General features: G+C 40.3%; 1 protein-coding gene across 1 annotated transcript; it reads right to left on the bottom strand.

Annotated features, from left to right (window-relative positions):
* Positions 1–3,096: 3,096 nt before the first annotated feature.
* Positions 3,097–23,046, bottom strand: OC90 (otoconin 90). Its single transcript, XM_088062181.1, has 13 exons — positions 23,001–23,046; positions 19,280–19,345; positions 19,002–19,061; positions 18,596–18,770; positions 15,896–16,008; positions 14,321–14,449; positions 12,926–12,982; positions 9,905–9,955; positions 7,535–7,771; positions 7,092–7,181; positions 5,334–5,508; positions 4,240–4,346; positions 3,097–3,772 (listed from the first exon to the last, which is right to left on the bottom strand). The coding sequence occupies exons 1-13, from the start codon at positions 23,044–23,046 to the stop codon at positions 3,462–3,464; spliced, it is 1,617 nt and encodes a 538-aa protein (XP_087918307.1). The 3' UTR covers positions 3,097–3,461.
* Between the last annotated feature and the right edge of the window lie 1,862 nt (positions 23,047–24,908).

Here is a 24,908-nt window from a genome sequence, read left to right as displayed (position 1 = left end):
TCCTTTCTAAGGTGTCTGTTAATTTTTATTGCTCACAATTTATATGTCAATTGCTAATTTTTTAGCATTTAAAATAGCCCTCAGTTTACACACTTTTTTTTTTTCTTGCAGATATTACAACATTGCATTGTTATTAAACTACTGCATCTATTTATTATTAAACCTGGACAGGCTTGAGAGGTAGGGCTGTGAGAACCTTATGAGGTTCAACAAGGCCAAGTGCAAGGTCCTGCACTTGGGGTCAGGGCATTCCCAAGCACAAACACAGGCCAGGAGAAAAATGGATTGAGAGCAGCCCTGAGGAGGATTTGGGGGTGTTGGTGGGTGAGAAGCTCAACATGTGCCAGCAATGTGCTTTGGCGGCCCAGAAACCAAACATGTCCTGGGCTGCACCCAGTGCCCCTTGGGCAGCAGGGCAAGGGAGGGGACTGTCCCTCTCTACGCTGCCCTTGTTAGACCCCACCTGAGGTCCTGCATCCAGCTCTGAGCCCCCAACAAAAAAGATGTTGACTTGTCCAGAGGAGGCCACAAAGTTGATCAGGGGCTGGAGCATCTCTGCTGTGGAGACAAACTGAGCTGGGGCTGTTCATCTTGGAGGAACATGATTTCCCCTGGCTCTGGGGAGACCTTACAGGAGTTTGTAGTACCTAAAGGGGATTCAGGAGAGCTGAAGAGGGACTTTGGGCAAGGGCATGCAGTGATAAGACAAGGAGGAGTGGCTTCAAAGTGAAAGAGTTGGTTTAGATTAGATATTAGGAAGAAGTTCTTTCCTGTGCAGGTGGTGAGGCACTGGAACAGGCTGCCCACAGAAGCTGTGGATGCTCTATCCCTGGAAGTGTTCATGGCCAGGTTGGAAGGGCCTTTGAGCAACAGACAGGCAAAGAACCAAATGCTTAAAAAGTTAATAATGAAGAAGGAAATATTTGTAGATGAGTAGTTAATTAATTAGTTGTTTGATTTTGGGAAACAGCTAGGTTTTGGCCAGTTGTGCCCCAAATCTATGAAAAATACGGTGTAAAGTGACTGAGAATGAGAGAAGAAAGAAAAAAGTTACGCTAAATGTTTCTTTTTGATCTGCTTGTCTTTTTTTATTATTAGCACTGATCTCTGATTACAAATAAATGTAGCTAATCATGACTAGATTATTTAAGACTTCACTTGGTCAACACAATTCATGTGGTTGTAATTAGGGCACAACTTGGGTGTTATACTCTTCCTGAAATAAGAGATATGGGGGTAAAAAGCTCAAAGGAGTTAATGACAACATTGCCTGAACAACAGCATATTTATTTCATTATTTCTTTTACCTGATTGATTAAATGATCTGTCCCTTTCTCTGCAGTCAGAAAATTCAGCATCACTGAGTGAATGTTTGCATAACCATGAAGTTAGTAATAATTAGCAGAGAGGAATGGGAGTTTATTTTAAGGTGCAGTGTTCAAAACAGCAGCACCACTCTTGTCAAAGAGATGAACTGATGTTATTGTTACTCTGCAGTGCAATTAATTTACCTGTTTATCAACCAGTTTTCTACATTTCACCTCATTATTTGTCTCACTTTCTCATTGCAATATTTATTTATAAATTCTGTGTGAAACGTAAAATAATTTTTCATCCCTCTAATAAAAGTTGATAAAAGTTGCTATGTAATGCAGATATCATCCTCAGCATAGGACAAAAATGGGCATTTTGCAGTTTTAGCATTTTGTTTCAGTACTGAGATGTCCTTTTTCTACTACATAAAGGGGAACTTAATTAAAATCTTGGCTGCAAATAGAATTTCTCAGATCACTTATCTGACCTCTCTGCCTTCTCTTAAAGAAAGTGGTTTTGTTCTGTCGGTTTTTTCACTAGTGCTGATGGTGTAGCCTCTGGGATCCAGAGGAATTCACGTTACTAAAACCTTTGAGGTTTATTTTGGGTTTCTGTTTAAACAAGTCTTTTACATGTTTATTTGCACTTTGTGGGGGGGTGGGGAGGGTGGGTGGGATGGTAGTGTGTGACTTTGTTTGTTTGTTTAGGGTTTTGTTTGTTTGGGGAGTTTTTGCACTGTAGTAATCCTTTGCACTTTTAATGTAGGAAAAATACTGAAGGGGGCATATCACCAGCCGGAATTTTATATAGAATATAAACTGCTCATCTAAGAACATTCACAGGAATTTTCACCTGCTGTTCTCACACTGTTCAGTTCACACAGGATCAGATGCTGGGGTTTAGTGAACTGCTGCAGGATCTGGAAGAACACAGGCAACATCTGTGCACCCAGCATGAGGATACAGTCATTGATTTGTAGGAATACTTTGGTGAAAGTTCAGCCCCGTAGATGTAGATCTCCAGGATGATGGAGAAGAAATCCAGACCTTTCAGAACAGCTGAATCACTGGGAAGTTTGTAGCAACATTTTTTTGTTCCAGGAAGTGTTGCTGAGTTATAGAATCATAGAATGGGTTGAGTTGGAAGGGATCTTTAGTAGTTTGTCATGGCCTGATATTACACCTCTCTCCCTTCAAGTTTGTTTTAAAGCCTGTCAATCAGCCCTGATAGCCCATGAGCAAAGACCCTCTTGCCCATGTGAGAAATGTGAATCCCATCTGACACAAACATGTCTGGGGTTGTGCTAATCATCTCATTACTAAAAAAACCCAAATTCTGGCTGTGACCCCAGCCATGGAGCCAGCTATTGATAGACTGGGTCTGACCCTGCAGGGATGGGGGATAAAATGACCTGTGCTCCACATTTCCTGATCAGCCATTCCAAGGTGCTCAAATCTCTTTTGATCACCCTTGGACTGAACACTGTGACTTCATCACCTCCAACATGGAAGAGCAATAAAAGTAGTAGCAGTCCAAGGGCTGTACCAGGCTGGGAAATTTCCTGCTTATGCCATTAACTTGGGCCCCAGGGAGGGAAGAGGCTTCCTTAGGAGAAGGGTCTGTCTAGCATTTTGGACCTTCTGTTGCCTTCAGAAGGGAGTCACACACAGCTATAGACAGGAATTAAAAAAGAAACTCATTTTCATGTAATTGCTTGAGCTTTGCTTCTGGGTGTTTCCTGCTAAGCTCAGTAAAGGAAGAATGTCTGCAAAAGGAGTTGGAGTAGTTGCAGGTTGGTTTAATAAAAAATCTGGAGTACTTGGCCACCATCAGCAAGATCCAGTCTGAAGCAAGTGCACAGTTAACAAAAGTCAGTCTGACCATAACAGTTTTTACATAAAAAAATCAAGTGAAATTATATAGAACACTGTCAAATAATTATTTAAGGTAATACCTGACCTAGATAGATGGTCCATATTGCTGACCTTGCTAGAGTAAGGAGTTAATACAGCCTAACACCTAGTCCTAGTCTATGATTACATCATTTGTGTGCTGGAGAGCGTGAGGCAGCGTGTAAAGGATAAGGAGGCAGGTGCTCAGAGGCTGGCTGCTGTCATGCCCCTTCCCAAGCCCATGGAGGTGGGTGGCTATCTGCCCTCGTGTCCCACAGTGCTGGAGATCCCAATGCGATGCCGTGTCCCTCTCTTGGCTCTTCGGAATCCGCTCCGCAGGGCTCCTTCCTCCTCACTGCTCTCCTCGGAGCTGGAACCCCCTGTGCCTGTTTCTGTGCCTGCTGGAGGCCTTTCAGCAGGGTCCCCTGGGCAGGAGACCTTCTCCTCCTGGCACTCGTGCCTGTGGGGAAGCTTCAGGCTCTCGTTGAAGAAGGCAGAAGCCATGCACTCGGCCGCGGCCTTGTCACAGGCACAGAGGAGCTTCTCACACGTGCTCCATCCAACGCCTGAAAGAGAAGTTTCACAATTAATGTTTGAAAGCTGTTAAACTTACTTAATGTATAATTTGCCATGGGCAGATGGGCTTTTGAAAATAAAATTTTCAAATCTGCCATGAATTTTTGTCTCCAAAGTCACCATTAATTACCTAAACAAAAGCCTGACAGCAAGGTGCTGGGCAGTGGAAATTTCTATTGGCTTTAGTTGAATTTGTGAATCTAAATACACAAATAGCTGACTTCTGTCCGCAATTATGAAGTGTCCAAATGAAATTTTCTCAGCCTGACCTGGTCACATGCGCAGCAGTGTAATAACCTTTTTCTCAACTAGGGAAAAAGTTCAAGTTTATAGTAAATATTGCTATTTCTTTGTAGGCTAAATATTTCTGTCTCTGTACTCAGCTCTAGCAGCTCTGTCATAGTGTCATTCAGTCTATCATGTTGATACACTGTCATTTCCTCTCACACAAGCTTACATTTTGGAGTATGATCCAAACATACAACTTCAGATCTCAAATTTCTTTCTGCATGACATCCAAGTTTCTTAACTTGCTCCATACAGCAGTGATGAGAGAAGCAGCATCTAAAATAAACAGTAGAAGTAAATGGAAAATACTTAATCTTCCTGAACCCCAGAATGCTCATAATTATTTGTCTCTTTATTTTCAATGCCCATTAAAACTAAAAATTTTAGTTTTCATACCCTGGAATTTTTTTCTGTGAAGAACAGAAAACAACCCAAGCTGTTCCTACTTTCTTCCTATACTTGTTCCTACTTTCCTGATTACTTTCGTATCATGCGTTTAACAGGAGTGTGTTTTAAGACACAAAATTACAATTGTAACTGTGACCTAATCTGCCATGAGAAGTGTCTTCCAGTGTTCAAATCTTGGCTGGAAATCTGAAAACTGCATCATGATACCCACATCTTGCCATCATCTAATCCAATTTTTCCTGTGTGGGCTGTCTTGTTTGTGTGTGAGTGCAGGAAAAGGGGTGCGTGCTCTGCTTAGACCTGATGTGCCCCACCTGTTATGAACTTCCACAAAGGAAGAGATTTTTAATCTCTTAAATTAGAGCTGTAAATACAATGCTCCCAGAGGTGCTTTTATTTGTGGAATTCTCTGCATTGTCCCTTATCATCAGCCATGCTGGCTCTTGGCCACAGCTCTGACAGAACTTTGCTCCAGCTCTGCTGCCTTCTGAAGGACAGTGGGACCTGGGTGGATATCAGTTCTCTTCATAAGTCACCTTCCAAGCCACCTCTTAACCAAGTTTTACTGTGACCCTTATCCATTTGATTAACTCCTGCTCTGCTTACCTCCTATTGTTCTCCTTTCTTACTTTAATTAAGTCCTCTCCAAAGCATTGATGCAACAATAGAAAGTGGTTTAGTCACATTAGACTATTTAGTGTTTTATTTATTTAAGTGGATTTTTTTTCCACAAACTGTGACTTGACTACTGCTACATAGCTATCCAATGCCCAAAAAATTATGTACTGATCTTCCTTGATCCCTGGGCACCACAGTAGCACTCACAGTTAATGACACATACAGAGGAGCCCACACCTGTCCAGTGCATCGGTGGGATCACCTCTTCCCTCTTGGCCACAGTAGCAGCCATAAGATTCAAATTCCTCTGGGCATCTCCCAGTCAAACAGAACAGCATTTCTCCAAGCTGGGGCAGCTCCCTCTTCACTCTTCCACGTCCTGTCTCTTGCAGAAAGGTCAATCGCTCACACACTGCAAAGCAAAGTTGTTATTTGACACATCATGTTCTGACTGGTTGAGGGCTCTCTTGTGAAGACAGAAGTGTTTCCAGAGCTATCAGAAACTTTGAAGGACAACATTTTACCACCTCTAAATTATTGCTTCAGTCCATGAATTATGGCTCTTAGAATACTGCTGACTGAGGAAGACAGCAAAAGGGCAAGGCAATATTTAAAGGGGAGAGAGATCCCTATGAAGATAGAGCATACAAGTCAAACTGGACTGAAATGAGAACACTTAGCAGTCCTTTGTAATCTTTCATAAGTAAATTTTTCTTTTGGAATATTTGAACTCAGCTTAGTATTCAGTGGTTTCTGTCTTGGTAATTCAGAAAATACAGTTCTAACCTCTTGTTCTTCCAGTGACAGCTGGGCAATGACCATGTTTTGCTGAAGGAAATAATTTTTTTTTTTTTTTTTTTTTTCCTCATTTGAAACAGTCCAATTTCAGCTGTGGTGCCCCAAGACCAAATGCAGGAGTGATCTGTTGTAATGGCTATTTTACTGCTGATGTTTTGGCATCACCAAATCCCAACCCTAATGTCTCTGTGCCTCCCTCTCCTCAGGAAGAACTGATATTGTGAGAATTATTAATAAGATTTGAAAGAACACAGGGTTCCATATCAGGAAAAAGACATCTGGGACTTCGCTGGGGAAAGGATGGAAGGGCTGAATGGAAGGAGAAGGAGGGAGGGAAGGAGGAAGGGAGGGCTTCTGTTCCCTCTGCATCCTCCTTTTTCCCATGAGTAGTTCCATCTTCCCCTCTGCAGCTCTAGACTGTTTCCCTGCTCCTGAGAGAGTCAATCCTGGGTTACTGTCTCCAACAGGAAGTTCTGCCCATGTGCCTTCTTGGGTCTTGACTCATCCATGTTAATTTACAGAATAAACCACAGGTTCAGGGAATTGATCTCTGCTCTCTAAAAGCTGGTATTTTAAAATCAAATTTTCCAGTTTGGTGAAAGGTGGGGTAGATTCTTCTGCTCTTTTCCTGTTCCAGGGTTACTTCTCTCCATTGGGAAGCCTAAAAAGATGGATGGGACAGTCCTGAGTGTGGACTTACAGCTGTGACAGGTCTGAAAGCTCTTAGGATCAGTGGGATCTCTGAGCAGGAATTGGAACAGAATCAGAAATGATAAGAAAAAGTCTGACTAGCAAGACTGTGGCAAAAGTTCAGAATGAAAAGCAGGAAAGTTCCTATTATTGCTGCTGCTACTGCTTATAAAACAAAGTAACTTAAAATTGTGATTAAATTACTTAAAACAAACAAAAGCAGGGAGAAACAGTTCCTGAGCTCATTATAGATATTGTACTATATGAAAAATGTACTTACAAGCTAATAATAAGTAGTTTTTATAAGTGTTTCTGACAGCATATTGGCAGAAGAGTGATGGAAGCTTTGCAGATGTCTCCACCTCCTGTTCTTCTGTATACCAATACATGTGTGCTTATCTAACATTTAAAATAATTATAATCTTTATATATAATGCATACCTGCTTTTAATACAGAAGTTGCTGAATATTTCATCAGATGTAATGGGGAAAAAACCCTTTATTTACCTTTTCCTTCAGGTCCTCTCTCAGACAGTCCCAGGTCCAGAGCTATTCCAGAGGCAGCTGTGCTCAGGCCACCCCTGGCAGAGCTTGTTTCTAGAGAAGACAAAGGCATAGATTAGACTTGTGAAGTCAGAATGAACTCTTCCTTCAGGAGTGTGTCCAAAATTGAATATTCTAAACTATTATCGACTGCAGTCTTCTAAAATTTGTTAATTCTTTGTGGGAGGCTGTTTATTAATGGTTAGTTCAGTTTTCCTGGTCAGGTGTCAATGAGCTGCCCTTTCTAGTCAGTGTTATACATCCTCTATTGTATGTAGCCTCCAAATTTAAATAACCAATTAGTTTCATTCCACATATCCATGAAAAATGCTGACTGCTCAGATAGCTGTGAACAGGAATAGGGGAGTCCTCTAAATTAGAAAATATGTAATTCATTTTTCACTTGCCTTTTCCTTTTGTCCTTGCAGGTGTGCCTGCATGACTCTTGCTGGTGGGAACAATTTTGACTTGCATTGAGTTACTATCTCCTGGGAATGAGGCTGGGGATGTGGTTATCTCTTCCACTGAGACCAAAGCTTCCATAAATCCATCTGCTTCTGAATAAACAGAAAAAAGAAAGCAGAAGAAGAAATAGAAAATAAACAGCATGATTTTAATTTTAGATAGCTGGTGAGAGCAATATCCTCAGGCAGAATGAGTGTGAATTGTTGGTCATAGAGAAGGAATATCTAAGAGGAAAACAGGAAAAGCAGAGTATCCACACTGGTCATTTATTCACACCTCTTGTCTTTCAGAAGAAAGGACTGTGGTTAAATATGATCAGTTTAACTGCTGATTGGGGTTTTTTTTAATTCTCTATCTACTGAGACAAAGAGCTTTGCCAGGTGCTGAAAATCATTTTGTTTGCTGCTAAGTCAGCTGTACTGAGAGATAAAGTACAGGTGAGATGTCATTTGCTGAGTAAATTGCTTTAAAAAGTGTCTGTTCACCTGAAGTTTCTAAAACTGAGAGTAACATCAGTGAAAGGAGGAAATTATTTGACTGATGCAGAGCTGGGTAACTGAAGGGTTTGCTTGCTTGTAACCACAAGGAAATAGTGAGGGGAAAATAAGTTGACAAATAATTGTTTTCATGAGTTTCTTTATCCTAACAATTAAATTGGTATTTGTTTTTAGATTATCTGACACTCTATTGTTGATCAGGAATGTTTTGGTGAATTTGGAAGTACTTAAAATATTTTTTTCTTATTTTCTAAACTTTTTTTCATATAAACTAATTTGTAAATGAAAATACTTATCAAATGGTTTCATTTTTTCTATATGTCAGTGTGAACAATGTGGCATTTCACAAAATAAATACTTTGAAAATTGTAATGGGAATTTATTTTCATACTTTTAAAGCTTCCCTTTTGAATTTGGCTGAATTTCTTAATTAGTCTAAACTCAAATTCATTAAACTTGTCCCTCTGATGTTCTGGTTTTAGTATGTATTGAAAATAACCTGTCACAGGATAAGAGAATAGTTTAAAAGAAATAAAAGTACTGCTAAGAACACAGCAAAGCCCATGAAGGGTGGCAGAAAGGGATCAATAGTCACACACTGGTTTTATTAAGGTGCATGTTTTATGCCACTTTGTTTGGCAGTGGAATGTTGACATGAAAGTGATTTCTGCTGGATGTAGAAAACTAAACCAGAGTGTGAGAAATCCTACACTTAGCTAAGAAGAGATATCACAAATAATCTCTTGGGAGCCATGCAGACCTGCAGCACAATACACTGATTTTTCTGATACATTCAAGTTAATGTGGGAGAGAATTTAGTGATTTTGACCAGTGCTTAGTACAGCAATGCCGAGTTCATTGGGGTGGGAGGCAGAGATATTGTTCAGACAGTGTAATTAGTCAAAAAATGACTGCTTTCTACTCTCCATATGCAGTTTTCTCTGACATTTTTCTGGTGGATTTCAGTCTGCCTGGATAATCCCTTCTACACAAAAGGGGGCACAGGAAGCTTCCCGATCTACCAAGGTGCTCCATTTTCAGCTGTACCCACTGGTGAGGCTGTGCCCAAAGCACAGACACCTGTGAAAGCTGGAACAGCTTTTAGACTGAGAGAGAGTTACCTGAAATTATCTATAATAAAGGAGGAGGCAAAATCAAAATGAACGCTTCTGGCAGCAGATGCTGTGACTGTAATTTACAGAAACAGCCATGATATCATAAAACCTCATGTGAAGAGGCTTTCAGAAATACTTGGATGAGGAGTGCAAATGAGTGGCTGGAGGCAAGGAACAGCTAATGCTTCTCAGCCAGGTTTTATTGTTTGTGTATCTGCTACCTGACCCTGATCTAAATTTGATTCTCCCGCAGCCCTGTTGCTGCCATGCACAGATTTCTAACTGTGATGTTTTTAGATGAAGAATTGCTGTGTCAGTCAAAGAAAGAGGATCACTGTCACTGACCTTTAATCGAGAGGATGGGGGGAGCAGGAGCTGTGCCTCTGTGGTTCCTTGAGGTAACTGTACAAAAAACAGAGGCATCGTGGTAGTGACCTGCCAGCTGAATTTCTGCCATGCATTTCTGAGATGACTTAAAGCATTATAAAGCTTAACCAAACAGCCTGGATTTATAAAGGTGGCAATTAGGAGAAGCAAAGTGTTTTGCTAAAGGATGTGCAAGTCAGAAGAAGAAATATTATCCTGAAATCCTGTGCTGAAGATTTTTGACTGTGACACCACAGAGCTTCATAAATGAAAATCTATCTTCACCTGGAGTCAAGAGTGCCAAATTTGTAAACAAAAGTTTAATGACTCTTACCTCTGGCTTTAGAAGTTGCCAAGACTGTGTCACGAGGCTCAAAAGAAACAACTGTTGAAAATAAAAAATATAAACTCAGGAAACACATTGCCAGCACAGTTATGATCAGTCAGGTTGCTGAGAAGAGTTTTTACTGAAAACAACAAGATCCAGACATATCATGGGTTGATATTTGCCTGTTTTTCTCAGTGGTATGTTAATGATTATAGACAAAGTGATACTGATAAATTAATCTTATTGCATAAAAATAACGAACATAGCACTGACACAGGATTCTATGATTCTGTAAAAGAAGCAGCATAAATATGGCTGAATTGGGAAATTCAATATTAAGCCCATTTGACAGGCAAATAGACTAAAAAGGAGCTGGTCTGGCATCCCAGTGTTGTGCACAGAAGGATGCTGCATTCCTTGGGAACACCTTGTGTTTGCTTGCACTAAAAGTCAGGTATGGATGGGCAGCCATAAGTCCAAATAGCTCCCCAGCCTCTAATTTATTTCTTTACCTGATAAAATGATTTTCATTTGTCAGTTGCCTTTTGATAAATTATAAACATAGCTATCAAATTATCTAAAAAACAATCTCCACGTTATTTTCTGTGTTAGGACGTTGTCATGTGAAGAATTCCTTTGCCTTGAATGAGTTTTGCAGTGATATTTAGCTTTGGTTTAATGCAGCTTCCACAGTTGTCAATGTTGAAGCTTCTTTGGGCTTAAACAGGGAGACAACTGGTTAAATAGTAAGTGGTTCTCCAAATGCTTCCTTCAAAGACTGATTAGAAATCTTATCTGTGCTGTTTTCAGCTTTCTAAAATTCCTGATACAGGTTTTATTCCTTGGTAATACTTGGAGCCTTGTGATGGACTGTGCCTCATTAGGGAGCAGGAGCAGTTTTTTCAGGAAGTAGAAGATTGCTACAGAAGTGCAAATACAGGTGCTGTCATTGTTTCAGGAGTTCTGTTTTCTATCACAGAGTGTCCCAGAAGCAGATAGAAAAACATGAACCAACACTGGAGCTGCTGCTAGGCGAGAATGAAAAATATGGTAAAAAACTACTTTGATAATACAGGAGAGAAGAAACAGGCAATACTTATATTCAGCATAAAGCCTTTTCAGGTACCTACACAAAATAGCATGTGCTGCTATTTAAAAAAAATAAAAACAAATAAACCCACAAACCTTTAAGTATCAGAAACATTGTTTTTTAAAAAGAAAAAAAAAATCCATGTGGTTTTCATTATTCCAGATTCACACTTAGGGCAATGGCACACACAGAGGAGCACACTAAAGCTTGAAATCAGGTTCTTAGGTTCTCAGAAAAAATCCAGCTCTCCATGTCTCCCATGCAAGCTGGTCTAGTGGAGTGTCCCTGCCCACAGCACGGGGTTTGGAATGAGATGATCTTTAAGACCCCTTCCAACACAACTCTGTGATTTTCTGGGTTAAGCCATGGCCTGACTGCACATACCCAGTGCATGGTGCTTGTGTGCTTGGCAGATATCGGGTCCATGAACAGAGTCACAGAATCCTCAAGACAGGAAAGAGACCTTCAGATCACCCAGTCCAACCATCAGCCCTGCACTGCCCCCGTAACCCCTAAACCATTAAACACATCACCCAGCACCTCTTAAACACCTCCAGGGCTGGTGACCACCTCCCTGAGCAGCCCATTCCAATGTCTCAGCACCTGAACAGTGAAAAAATTCTTTCTAATATCTAATCTGAATCTCCCCTGTCTCCTCTTAAGGACATTTCCTCTGATTGTTTCCCTGCAGGTATGGTAAAGAAGACTGACCCCCACCTCACTATACCTCCTGTCAGGTGGCTGCAGGGAGCAGTGAGGTCCCTCTGAGCCTGCTCTTCTCGAGGCCAAACAAACCCATCTGCCTCAGCCACTCCTGATAAGAAATGTTCTCTAGTCCTCTCATGAGACTTGTTGCCCTTCTCTGGACACACTCCAGCACCTCAATGTCCTTTATTAAAATGAGGGACCTAGAAATGAGCACAGCACTCAAAGTGCAGCCTCATGATGCTGAGGAGTGGTTACTGCCCTGGTCCTGCTGGTCAAACTATTGCTGGCATAGGCCAAGGTGCCATTGGCCTTCTGGGCCACCTGGGCATACACTGGCTCCTATTGAGGCAACTGTGGACCAGCACTCAGTCCATTTTCCAAAAAGCTCTGATGCCACTCCTCCCTTAAGAGCAGTGTGGCTTTCCTTGTGATGGAGCCACAAACAAGAGTGCAGCAGCTAAACTGGGTAACAGTCCAAGACTGGTCTTCCTCTCTACTTCATATCTTGGCCCTCTCTTGCAAGGTGTCCCCTCCCAGAGCCACGAAGGGCTTTGGGTTCTTCTGTCCCTGGCCTCTCGTGTTGCAGTGATCACCACGCAGGCAAGAGCAGAACTGATTCTCACACTGCAGCAGTGAGGTTTTGTGAGTATCCACTCCTCATAAGACAGACATTGATTGTAGCAAAAGACTGTCATGAGAACTTCTGGGTCTTGTGGTTTAGAGACTCGCCAAGGAGACTCTGGGGTGAGGAGGTTTCAGCCTGGATCTCTTCATGACACGTAAATAAACCACCAAAGTGGTGCCTCATTGGCACAGACCATGCTCAGCATTTCCTCGTGCTGCTGCTTGATCTTAATTAATTCAATATTTTTTAAAGACAAGAAATATGCAATTGTCTGTGGGTCCAGTGGTTGGCACAGAGGGCATCTCTGCCAAGCAGCTCACCTGCTCCAACCGGTGTTCCCAGGGAAAAAAGGCTGTTTTGATGAAAACAGGTTTTGTTGCAGTGTTCATTCTCAGCCCTTGGGAAACTTACTATGAACACTGGTTAAACACATTAGATGCACAAATTGATAAATTGCACCTTCCCATTCAGTCTTGAATCCACCACCAAAACACTACATCTACTTTTACATCAGTCCTTTTAGAAGGGCAGAAAGGAAGCAAACATCTATTCTCTCAGCTTTTGGAAGCTGAAAGCAGGGCTTTTTTCTCTCTAAGATGCAAACCTTCTTCCACAGATGCAGTCACAACCCGTGTTTCATCAGTCCCTTGGTGAACCACCTCTGCAAAAAAAAAAAAATTACTCCAGAAACTCATGGCTTAGTGTGCTCCTTAGACTGCATCATGGCATAATATAAGAGTCATCAGAAGGGAATTTATTTCTAAATATTATTATAATTACAGTAGCAGTATTAAAATATTGCTTTGGTATTTACACCTTGCTGATACGAAATTCTACTGAAATCTAATCAGGCACCTAAAATTAGAAGAGGCATCTAGTGAACTAAAATTGAATCTGTCTTTATCAGCAGTGATAAAATCAACATGATTTTCCTGTTAGCACCAAACAATTTCCCCTTTTATTTTTAGTGTGTTTGGTCTACCATACTGTATATTACCGCCATCTGATCTCAGTGATTAAAGATTACCATCTTTAAAAAAACCAACTACCTGGCTTTGATGCAAACCTTCCTGGGGCATTTTCTTCTCTCTTGATGCACTCAGGAGGGTATGCACACATCCAGGCTGTGACACAGGTGTGTGTCTGTCTGTCCTTAGCACTGGAGGATGTGACTGTGAGCCAAAGTGCTGGAAAAGCTAATGCTGCTTTTTCACATCTCCCTCAGCTTGGGAGCCCAGAGGTCCTGTCTCTGCCATGCTCTGATTGCAATCCATATGAAGTTTTTAATCCAGGCCTGCTCCCACGGGGCAGGCATTTGGTCTTGTGAGGCTGTAATTTCAGCTACAGAGCACAGGTCAGTGTGGGACCATGGGAATAAACATCCCCTCCATCCTTAGCAGGCATTTTTTCCTTACAGAATAGAAACCAAGTAACTGAACAGAGTAAGCCTCTTTTTGCTTTTCCAGTCAGTTTTTGAATGGTTTAAGGGAAGATTTGGGTTAGCAACATTTTCAGCATTTCCTGCTAGTGACCTCATCACAAGTATCATTCATTCATTCCAGGTGGCAGACGCTCCCTGAAGAAAAAAAATTCTTCACATCTAACTGGAATTTCCCTGTTGCAGTTGTGTTCCTTGCCTCTTGTCCTGTCCCTGTGCACCTCCAGGAAGTGTCTTGTTTCATCTTCTCTCCACAGCCCACTCAGAACTGAGAACAGCAGAAAGATCTCCCCCAAGCCTTCTCCTCTTTCCATATGGGCTCCAGCTCCCTTCCCCATCTCAGAAGCCTCTCCTGGCCCTGCTCCAGGATAGCAATCAGTCTGCCACCACCTTCTCCCCTGGTATTCACCCAAATAGCAATAAATGTACAGGACACGTGAAACACAGACCAGATTTGTGTCAGGAAGGCACCCAGCTCCTGCTTCATTCTTGGGTTACATTTGATGCCAGCAGAAAATCTAGCAGGAGGGGACAGTCGATCAGATCCCTATTATTTATTACCTGTAACTGGAGATGGGCAGGAAGAGACATCCAGCCCATTCAAGGAGGAGTTAATCTCTGCATTCACAAAGCATTCAATGGCATCTTTGTCACAGGTGCAGAGGAACTGTTCACAGGGATCCACAGACTCTGGAAATAAAACAAAAATCCAGACAAGGCGCTATTGAAAAACCTTTTCCACCTTCTTCTTTTTCCTCCCTTTAAGGTTTGTGTCTGTATTTTGTCAGTGCAAACTTATTTATACTGTATTTCCCATACAAAGCATGGTTAAGTTTCATAGTCCAGCTCTTGTTTTAAACACCAGCTGATGCAGCCTGGCATGGCTGTCAATAAGTTATTGCCTCATTTGTTGTGTCTGCAGAGTATTGAGGACTACAGAGCAATGCTCTAGTTTTTCCATGGAAACCTTAATCCAGCTGATACTGCATTTAACATTTCACAGACTTCATTAAATATTCCTCCTAACTCCAAGAAGTCACAGTCCACAATCCAGGCCTTCCATGTGAAGTGTGATTTGCTCCTTTTAAAGAATCAGAGAACCCTGGAACGGCTTGGATTCAAAGGTGTGTTAAACCTCATGTCATTCCACTCCCTGCCATGGACAGGGACACCTTCCACTAGAACAGGTTGATCAAAGGCCCATCCAGCCTGGCCTTGAACACTTCCAGGGATAAGGCATCTACAAGTTCTCTGGGAAGCCTGTACCAGTGCTCCACCACCCTCAAAGTTAAAAATTTCTTCCTAACATAAAGGATATTAAACCGTTTCCCAGGAAATACTATTTTCCCTCTTCTTAATTTCTTCTTTCAATACTATATTTACTATATTAAACTTGTCAGAGTTTAAAAACACATTGACTTTTCATAGCTGTCACACTTCTATTTCGTATTTGTGATGGAGACAATACAGAAAAAGCTTAAAAAGCATTGTTAATGTTTAAATGCACTTGGACCATTAGAGATTGGCCTAAATAGCAAAAATGGTTTTAATTTGAAACAAGAAATGGAACTTGGGTCAGATTGTTGCATAAATAGGATGTAAGGATATTAGTCTGGGAATGATGTTCTTCTTTGCTGGTATCCTCAAACCATGTTCTTTACATATAGTCTTTTCTGAGAGCCAATACTTGATGAAAAATTATATTACATGTTATTAGGCATTAAAGAACCCCACTGCATTCCTGTCAGGTCTGTACCAGCATTGCACAGAATAGTTCCTGTTACAACACACATTCTCTGCCTCAGCTGTAGCGGAGGAGTGTGTGTGACCCTCTGAACAAAGAATCTGATCCCTCAATGTGCAGAAAAATCAGGCCTTGATGCCTCAGAAGGAGATTGTTTTTCAGGTCTCTCCTCAGCATCTGCTGCATTTCTGATGTGTGGAGACATCTCAAGCAATGTTTAGTGGTCCTGCAAAGTAAGGGAAACCCCAGGAAGAGGCTGCCTGTTGGAGGAACCCTGGGAAGTGAAGGTGGTTTCTGATTAATTTGCCTATGACTTTTGGTAGGTAGACCAGAATGAACTTCTGGCTGCAGTGAAGCTCCAGTTTTAAGCTTTTTTGACAGGTCAATCTCACCACAGGTCAAGTTTTTAGTAGAGCAGCTGAAATCTGCAGAAATCTTGGATGGGTCCCATGTGCACTCCATCTCCAGCGCTTCCTCGTAGCATTTGCGGTGCTGAAAACAGCATCTTTAAAAGGAAAGAGCAGAGAAGTCAAACCATTTCATTTCAGTTCATGGTCAGACTGCAGTGATGACATGTGGCTCTTATGCAGAACCACAAGAGATGCCAAAGGAGAAAAGAGGGTCCATGTGTGATCCCCAGACAAAAGAAAGGCCGAGTGCTGCCTTTCCCGAAGTCAGAGTGCTGGGATAACCATATGTGCATGCCAAGCTGAGTTCTGGGACCAGGTCTGCCCACTGTGGATGACCAAACATTTCTGTCCTGCTGTGGTACCCTTGCAAGGACTTTACAGGCATTTTAAATAAAAAATCCACTGCCAGTGCACAAATACTTCCCCTCAGCACTGTCAGATCACTGACAAGCAAAGCCCCACAAGTCAGCTCCAGACATCTTGGAGCTAGTCCTGTCCCAACCTTTCTCACTGCAGATTTGGAGAACTACACTGACTGAACCTGGCACTCATGGAGGGTTAATGGCTCTGCAATGTGAATTCCTGGGTCTGTGGGGACTATATAAATACATACAGTTTTCTCCTCTATTTCTTGTACTTGTATGTAACAATCACAATTGAAATGCACCATTTAGCCATGGGAAAGGGCCATGAAATATTTTTCTCTCACTAGAGTAAACCAGTTTTCTCCTGCCACTATACAACACAAACAGTCAGAAACCTTGTGTTTTCCTGCACCACTGCTGTCCTGCCAATCTCAAATTGCTTACAGGGCCACTTAAGTTTTGAATAGAAATAAAAAGTCAATTAAACCAACAAGCTCTTTGTACACAACATCTCTGTGCACTGACATCAGCTTTAAATGAAACGCCAGTAAAAGAGTCATTATTTATCCAGGTAAAATTGTTACATATATTAAAGGGTATTGCTGTTAGATTCAGATTGAAATACCCTCATTTCAGAGAAATGGACTCAAAACACTTATTGAGTTGTAATTAGCCTGGGCAATGCTGAAGGCAAGGACAACATGAACATCCAAACCCAGTATCTGCTGCCAGGAAGGCTGGCAGCTGCTCCTTGCCAGGCTCCCTTCTAGGGAGCCCATTTAGGCTACACATACACTTTTTCATCTCCTATATTTAGAAATAATTTCACATTGAATCACTGACTGTATTAATAAATAATGATCACAATATTTCATTTGTCTTCATTAGCAGAGAAGGAGTGCAAGGAATGTATCTAAAAAACTTGAGGGCAAATAGCATTCAGCAGAAAGGCCCGATGGCTCCTTTGCACCACAAATTCTACTGTGCCTTTTTCCAGAGATGAGGCAGAAATCTCTATCAGGAACAGGTTTTCAACACATAACTGGTGATGTCTCAACACTCTCCTGACTCTACCTCAGGTCTAGTGAGGTGTTAGCATCTAAAAGCTCCTCTAACTGCATAAGAAATCTAACAAAAAAACCTCTCTGGTTTGTTTAGAGATTCATAATTGCATCAACATTTGCTGCAACAGTTAATCCAAAAATTTGCTTCGTTTCCCTTTGCAAGCAGGATATTGTAAGATACGATTTGTCTTCTGAGCCTGCCTCTCTTTCACAAGGTCTGTGGAGATAAACTTGGCTCCTAATTTAGATAAGACAATCAGCTACTCTGGAAAATGGGAAAAGGTTGGTCTTAAAGGCATTAGTACTTTCCAATGCCTTAAAAACCTGCTGTGAGGCATTGAGCCCTTTTCTGTGGAACAGAAATAGCACAGACAAGCCCCAAGGTTTGCAAAAATAGTTTCTAAGAAATAAAATCAGTGAAAAAAATTGCAACACTGTGGGAACTGTCTCTGGGAAAGACACACAAGCCACTGGTTTGGAGGCTCCCTTGAACCAAAAGCACATCTCTGTCAGTGGCAAAGCAATAATCAATCTCTGTTTGCTGCACATGGCAGTAGGAATTCTGTGCTGATAAGGAAACCTCACCCCAGGGCTGCAAAACAATTTGTAAATACAAACTGGCTGTGTGGGTGATTCTCAGGACAAACCTGCTGATGGATGTTTCTGCAGTTTCTGGGTTTGTGCTGCTCTACATTAAAATGAAGCTGAGTGAAGCAAAAGCCCAGGTGCTCAGCTCTTGGGTATCAATCCATTAAACTGACTCGAGCTCCCATTTCAGGATGTCATCACAATTGTTCAGAAAACCTTTCACAGAGAAACTCCATGGCTTTTTTCCAGTAGCAGGGTCAGATCTCCATTTTCCCAGCCATCCCATGCTGCAGAGTGGATGGATTAATTTCCACCTCTCTATAGGCTTAGCCCTTTCTGAGTCGTTGCTGTCTTCACTCAGGGAATTAATACATTACATTGTTGGAAAACCCATTTTCTTCACAGACATAGATATATCTTGATTCTCTTTGAATTTCCTTTCACATCTCCTGCTGATATAATTGAACAAGTATTTGATTGTCCTGGTCTGAGATTACATTTTCTCTCACTAGAGCCGGATGATATGGGTCTTACCCCTAAATAAATCTATCTTTTTATTACTGTTTTTAAATTATTTATACAGGAGTTATGCTTTGGATAATCAGAGCATGAGGGTATTTATTGGCAGTCAGGGCAGAAAAGGACCTCTCATGGGTATGACTTACTCATCAGCTTCATCCACGGGGAACCCTTCCATCTCAAACCGGCAAGAGCAACCGTAGTCTTCAAAATCCCTGGGACAAAACCCAGTAACACACTTCATTTTGTTCACAAAGTTGAGAAGGGCAGGAAAGTTAGTGAAGATGGACTGTAACCAGGTGAAGTGAGAACCCAGGCAGTCTGGAAAGAGAACAGCCATAGAACACCTGGTAAGTGGAGGTGAGGCAGGGTTACACACGGATGACATTTGCAGGGCAGTGACACTGGGCAGTGCTTGACACTCAGCAGTGTTGTGATACTGTGGTCTTTGGGGAGATCTGCAAAAATCCCCATTTCATCTTAGTAAATATAAAGAACAAACCCCACAGGACTTCTATTCAGTGATCAAGTACAACTGGAACAGGTACGTACCAAAAAATAATGCAACGCTTTCCACATTTTGAAAGACTCCATTGAAGAGTGTGGCATTGTCTAAATGAAAAAATAAACAAACAAACCATGCTTACTTAAAAATAATAAAAAAAAAGAAAATAACTGTCCCCAGACTTCCCCTGGTCTCACTTCAGTTGTTAAAACATTTTGAGATGAGGTCCTAGCTATTTGCTCACAATTCCCTGTGATGCTTCTGGAGTACAAGGATTCCCAGAGCCATGCAATATTGCAGAAAGAAAAGCTTAAACCTTTCTTACTCAAGATTCTTTCAGGTGTGTTAAGCAGATCTGGCAGGAATGCTGGAGGCTCCAGTTCTTGGCCACCTACCTCAGCAAATAAATTTGAAAAGAAAAAAATTTAAAAGTAAAAAAAAAACAAAGAATACCCAACAAAATCCAAATCCCCAAAAGATCACAATAAAACAGCAGCATGTATTTCATTATGACACCCTGCAGGCATTCTGAATACCTTCCTACACCAGTAAGCTGATTTATCAAAGACATGAAGTACTTGCTCAGCTCCACACCCACCCTGGGAAGCCCAGAATTGTGCTGGTGAGGACTGGTGTGGACTGGTAATTCCATCCACTGCAGCTCGAAGCCCAGGCACTGTTAAACAGGTATTGCTGCTGAGGATGAGCTAACCCTTGTCTTCCTGTTCTCATCTGAGCAGTAGCCCTTACTGGGACTATCAGAAGAATTATATAATATAGGTTTGGGCCCACCTATGTCCCAAATACTCTGTAACCCTGTGCTATAATGTCAAGCAGGGTTATTTGAAGTGATTTGTTTTTCCTGGTCCATCTCGGCTATTGCCTTATTGCCTCATTGTCTCCCTATAACTTTATATTTTAAGTTAATTATCTTTGTTTTGAAGATGATGTGGTAGATTTGGAGTATTTTCAACAATTTCATTTTTTCTGTTGGCCAAGTCCCAGCTTAGAGTAAAATCTAATATTTGTTCTCTCATCCCATTTTTTAACCTGTTCTTTCCGTCTGCATGATTTCAGAAGACAGTGTATTTCTTCAGATTTATTTAACCTTAGTTTTTTTAAAAAACATGGTAAGTAAAGGGTATTTACTGTCTCAAGAAACTTGGATATTTAAAACTGAAAAAGCCCACAATATTAAATTCATGGCATAATTTATATTTCAGAATAACTGGTATTAGGAAAGCTGTCCTTTTTCTCCATAAAAATTCTGGGAAAGGGTTGACAGTCATCTTGCTCATCTGCTACATTTTCCTGCAATAAATATACATGTAAAAGAGTAAAGCAGAGTAGTGGTGTTTTTAGATAGGAGGCTTAACTATATGTTATAAGAAAGGATTAGGAAAAAATAAGAAATTTTTAATTTTGTTTTTAATTTTTTTAAGATCATATATAAGTGCTTTCTCAGATGTCCACAACTTTTGTGGTATGAACAAGATTTTAATGGTAACAGTTATATGCTCCCAGCAATTATTTTCTCAAGTTCAGTTGCAGAATATGGATACAGGACTGAGTGAGTCAGGAAGAGGTACTTCCTCTCGTGTTATTCTTTTTCCTGAAATTCTTGCTTTTAGATAAACAGTAATCCATCCAAAGCACCCTTCTCTGCATCAGGACTAAGGGGAGAAAATTGCTTTCCACAAACCAGAAAAAGTCTTCCAATAAAGGCTGGTCTTTTTACAGAACTGGAATAAATCTGTTGAAAGCTTCATAGCCACAAGGAATTCAGCTTCAGGCAAAATAATGGCCTGCCTTGCAAAAAAATCAGCACTGAATGCTATATTTGTACAAATGTTTGTTAAGGAAAAAGTAACACTTATTTTCTGGCTTAAAGCCTGCATTTCTTCTGCAATGACAAACATCACCAGGTTCTGTCAAGTGCAACTGGAGCAAGGTTTGACACACTGCATAACACCACAGCTCAAAGTGTTGATGAACAGCCATTAATCATTTGGTCCTTACAGCAAAATGTTTAGAAAACATGGAAATCCCATAGAGTTGAAATGCATCGGAGGAGAAAATTGACAAAAAGCATATTCCAGAGGTACTGAAAACTGTGATTGCTCCACTATCCTTCACCTGCAGTTAGTTCTGAGCAGACTGAGCTGTGTACACCCAATTAACACATATGCAATTAACAAATGTTTGAAGTTCCCCCGGAGAGGAATGTCTGCTCAGCAGTTTGGTAAATCATTGGCTCTTCTAATCCTCTCATTACAAAGTAAGCTCATTACAAAGAGAGCAAGTCAAGATCAATGAACCAATGTTTGCTAACAAGATTGCTTACTTTTTTAAATTGGGGGAGGAACAAGGGGAAAATACTTTCTGTAGTAATTATTCTCTTTTTCTCTTTTGGTATCATGTGTTTGGAACTATTGGCCCTATGTCATTCCTTGTAGAGGCAGTGAAAGATTTCACTACAAAAAATCAATCCTTTAAATCTCAGAAGACCCTGGGGTTTCCAACTTGTCTTACCTCTCTCTAAAACCTGTTAAGATTCAGTAAGTTTTGAGGAGACTTGTATGATACATCAGCTCTTGGACTTTATCCATGGAATTCTTTTAATGTTCAGTTATATATAAATTTTTTTCTGGACTATATCTGTGATTTTCCTACATAACAACACTTTTCTGAAATGTTGCCTAAAAAAAGCCCATCTGAAAACATCATTGCACCTCCAGTTGTCTTTTTCAGCCATAGCTCACTAAAATGTCCTAATATAGGGTATCATAACCCATGGGAAGCAAAAACCTCAACTATGCCGGAAAAAGTCAGGGTGCAGCAAACACAAATGATTTGGTTTATTCAAGGTAAATTACATTAATTCGTCTCAAAGATGCTATTTCATGCACAGATATTTGCTTCAGTCTCAAAGCAGAAATCAGCAGAATAAATCCCACAGAAATATAAATCAATGATCCTCCCTAAACCTAAATGTAGTAACTCTTTAAGTCTTCATGTTATGATTATATTTCGCTAGGGGGAAAGAATATAAACAATGTTGCGCAGCCTTTTAAGATTTGAGGGAAATTTTCTTCAAATATTTTGTCAGAAAAATGTATGAATGTCCAGATATTTTTGAGTGGACCATCAATATAATTATTATTTTTTAAAATAAATAAATAGCACAGGTATTTTGGCATTTGCTGCCGCTGCAGTGGGAAATGTGAATATTCTCTCTGATTTCTCTCTATATAGTAGTAGTCTTAAGGTTCAGCTGCATCATTTTAGCCTATGTGTCTCATGTTAGACCTGTTTCTTTTCTGAATTGCAATGCAATTCCCTTCTCAGAAGAGAAACAACTGGTGAAGTTGATGAAGGTCAGTGCAGAATTTTTCTGTGCTGGGGCCCTGATTTTTCTCTTCCGTTTAGAAACATCCCCATGGATTGACCAGAAATGGTGATAGACCTTCTAAGAGTCCTTCTCTTCCCTTCCACTTACTGGCATTCCTACACAGTGCAGAAATTTGAGATGTTTGCCCAACCCTCACTCTGGGAAGTTCATTCACTCATGACAACAAAATCTAAAGAGCTATGAAGAATAAATTATGAGTATATAAAGAAAAAAACCCTATTCATACTAAAATTCAAAAGAGGAGCTTTAGCTGGACATGAGTTACATTTCAGGATGCATTGAATGGTTTTGAGAATTAAGACTATACAAATTAATTTAATGAGTAGAATCTCTTTATATGAAACTTATAAATATGGAGTTTTAATTACTTAAATAATAAAAAATGCTAGCAAAAAGAAGTTGCAATATTTTTAGTTGTACTTTTAACCCCAGAACATGTTGCTTCAGTACAAGTCCTGAGAGAAATATTTTATAAGTACTTCATAAAGAAAGATCTTCAGGTGCATTTGGGTGTTGAACACCAAAATTTGAGGAGAGAAAAGGTGTGTTTCTAAGGGATTGTTTCCAAATGCTCATACTTAAAATAGTATTTGGACATAATGTCAAATAATCATAAAAATATATTTCCACTTACCACTGTACACCACCATGGACATAGACACCAGCAGAATTACAATCATTTTTTGTTTAATCCAAAAACAAGGGAAAATTCACACAGCAGACTGGTGTGCCTGGTGAGTTAAGTAAAATATCAGACAGAATGTTATCTCTTCAGTCTGGGAGTGGGAAGACACCATCTTGGGAAATCATTCTTTTGTAGCCTGGATATATTTCTACTTGATAAAATTCAGTTTTTACCCTTATCACAGTAAATGCACATATCACAGGAATGTATAGCCTTATATATCCTTATTTTAGCAATGTTCTCTAAAAGTCTGACTGACAGTCTTTATTTTGGTATTGCTTTGAATCAACAGACTCTGTGAAACTGCCATATTGCAATAAAATCATGCACTTGCAGTTTCTTTTGTTTTCCAAGCAGTTTTCACATCTTCTTTCATCTCACAAAATGTTCAAACAATTCTTATGCTTAAATGAAGATATTGTGAAACACTGTGTAAATGAAGATTTATTCTGATATTACATCTATGGATTCCAGTTTATCTGCAATCTATTGTATTTGTTTCCTATCACAAGAATTTGTAATTAAATATTTATTTTAATCTGTGTTAAGACTGATCTAATATATCATAAATTTTCCTAGTAAGAAATACGATGTTATTTGGAGATCTTTAGGAAATGTGTGTAAAAATTCTTCTAAATGTGTTTCACTAGTATTCATTAAATGGAAGATGATAGATTGCTTTTTAACTACGGTCACATATTACTTTAAATTTAGAACAATTTTACAAGTAAGTCAGGCATTGAGCTTTTTACAGCCAAATAAATGAACATATATATATATCAGTTTTCAAATATGTATCAAGTGATTATTATCTGATTTTCTGAACTCAAATATGGAATTAATTTATATTAGAAAATCTTGTAATATGTCATCAGGAAGTGAGATTATAAATCTAACATCCCTAAATATTTATAGACTATTTTCCCAAACCTCTTGCCTATATTTTTGTCTATTACTCCTCAGTCACAAATAGCTTATTCTACATTGTTTCTTCCTGCTTCCCTTATTATAGAGAATATCCAGAAAGACTTACCTTGAGGGATATTATCCCAAAGCAGCTGGGTGGAAGACAAATGAATATCAGCAAAGGCAGTACTAAGTTATTTATACCCACTTGGATATAGACCTCACCCATGTGATCACTTCCTTTATCAAACCGCCTTCAACATTTATTAATTAATTCTTCCATGAGATTCCTGAGAGCCATTATCCCACAGTGTATCTGGCAATATGGCTCCAGCCATGTAAAGGATCTATACCGAGAAGTCTGCTCTGCAGGTGCCTTCACCATATAATAACTTTCCCTAATACTCTTGGCTGTAATTAAATAACAGTCATCCCATTGTTATTAATCACTCACAAAATCTCTTGGGCATGTGAAAATGGCTTTAATAGCTTAGCAAGAGGTAGAGTTCGGTGATGAAAGATGAGTGAGAGTTTACACAGCTTTAAACACAGGCATTCCTCAGGGTTGGGAAGTCTTCTTTAATCTATCCACTGTGGCTCTGATCCAAGGCTGAGTGAAATCCAGGAGAAGTTGATTCAGTGAGCTTTGGGAAGGCTGCTTTTCATCAGCAAGGTGTGCTTTCTGCCAGGGCCAGGCACAGCTACCCTCCATGGAGTCCATCAACAGAGACAAACTGTCCACTGAATTGTAGCATGGAGAAGTGAGAAGTCTGACAACTGGGAATTGTAAAAATATTTACATGAGCAAAAGGCCCTTTGACTCTGTGACCTACAAGGCTTTCAGGGAGGCCTTTGACATGGTCACCCTTAAGATCCTCATGGAGAAGCTGTTGATATCTGAGCTGGATGTGCCTGGGGAGGAGGGTTGGAAATGGCCTGGTGGGGCCCCAA

Source organism: Pseudopodoces humilis, chromosome 1 (assembly GCF_049639895.1).
Source record: "Pseudopodoces humilis isolate 2021_Gansu_Grassland_sample_001 chromosome 1, ASM4963989v1, whole genome shotgun sequence".
In the NCBI taxonomy this organism is placed as follows: domain Eukaryota; kingdom Metazoa; phylum Chordata; class Aves; order Passeriformes; family Paridae; genus Pseudopodoces; species Pseudopodoces humilis.
This window is presented reverse-complemented; position numbering and strand designations above follow the sequence as displayed.

What these genes read in the sequence shown, in the direction of transcription:
- OC90 (XM_088062181.1), bottom strand. Translation starts at nt 23,046, where the DNA reads ATGATTGTAATTCTGCTGGTGTCTATGTCCATGGTGGTGTACAGTG. An exon ending in GTCCATGGTGGTGTACAGTG is followed by an intron (nt 19,346 to 23,000) that starts GTAAGTGGAAAT and finishes TTGCTGAGGTAG; the next exon opens with GTGGCCAAGAACTGGAGCCT. An exon ending in GGCAACTTCTAAAGCCAGAG is followed by an intron (nt 7,772 to 9,904) that starts GTAAGAGTCATT and finishes ATTCTGCCTGAG; the next exon opens with GATATTGCTCTCACCAGCTA.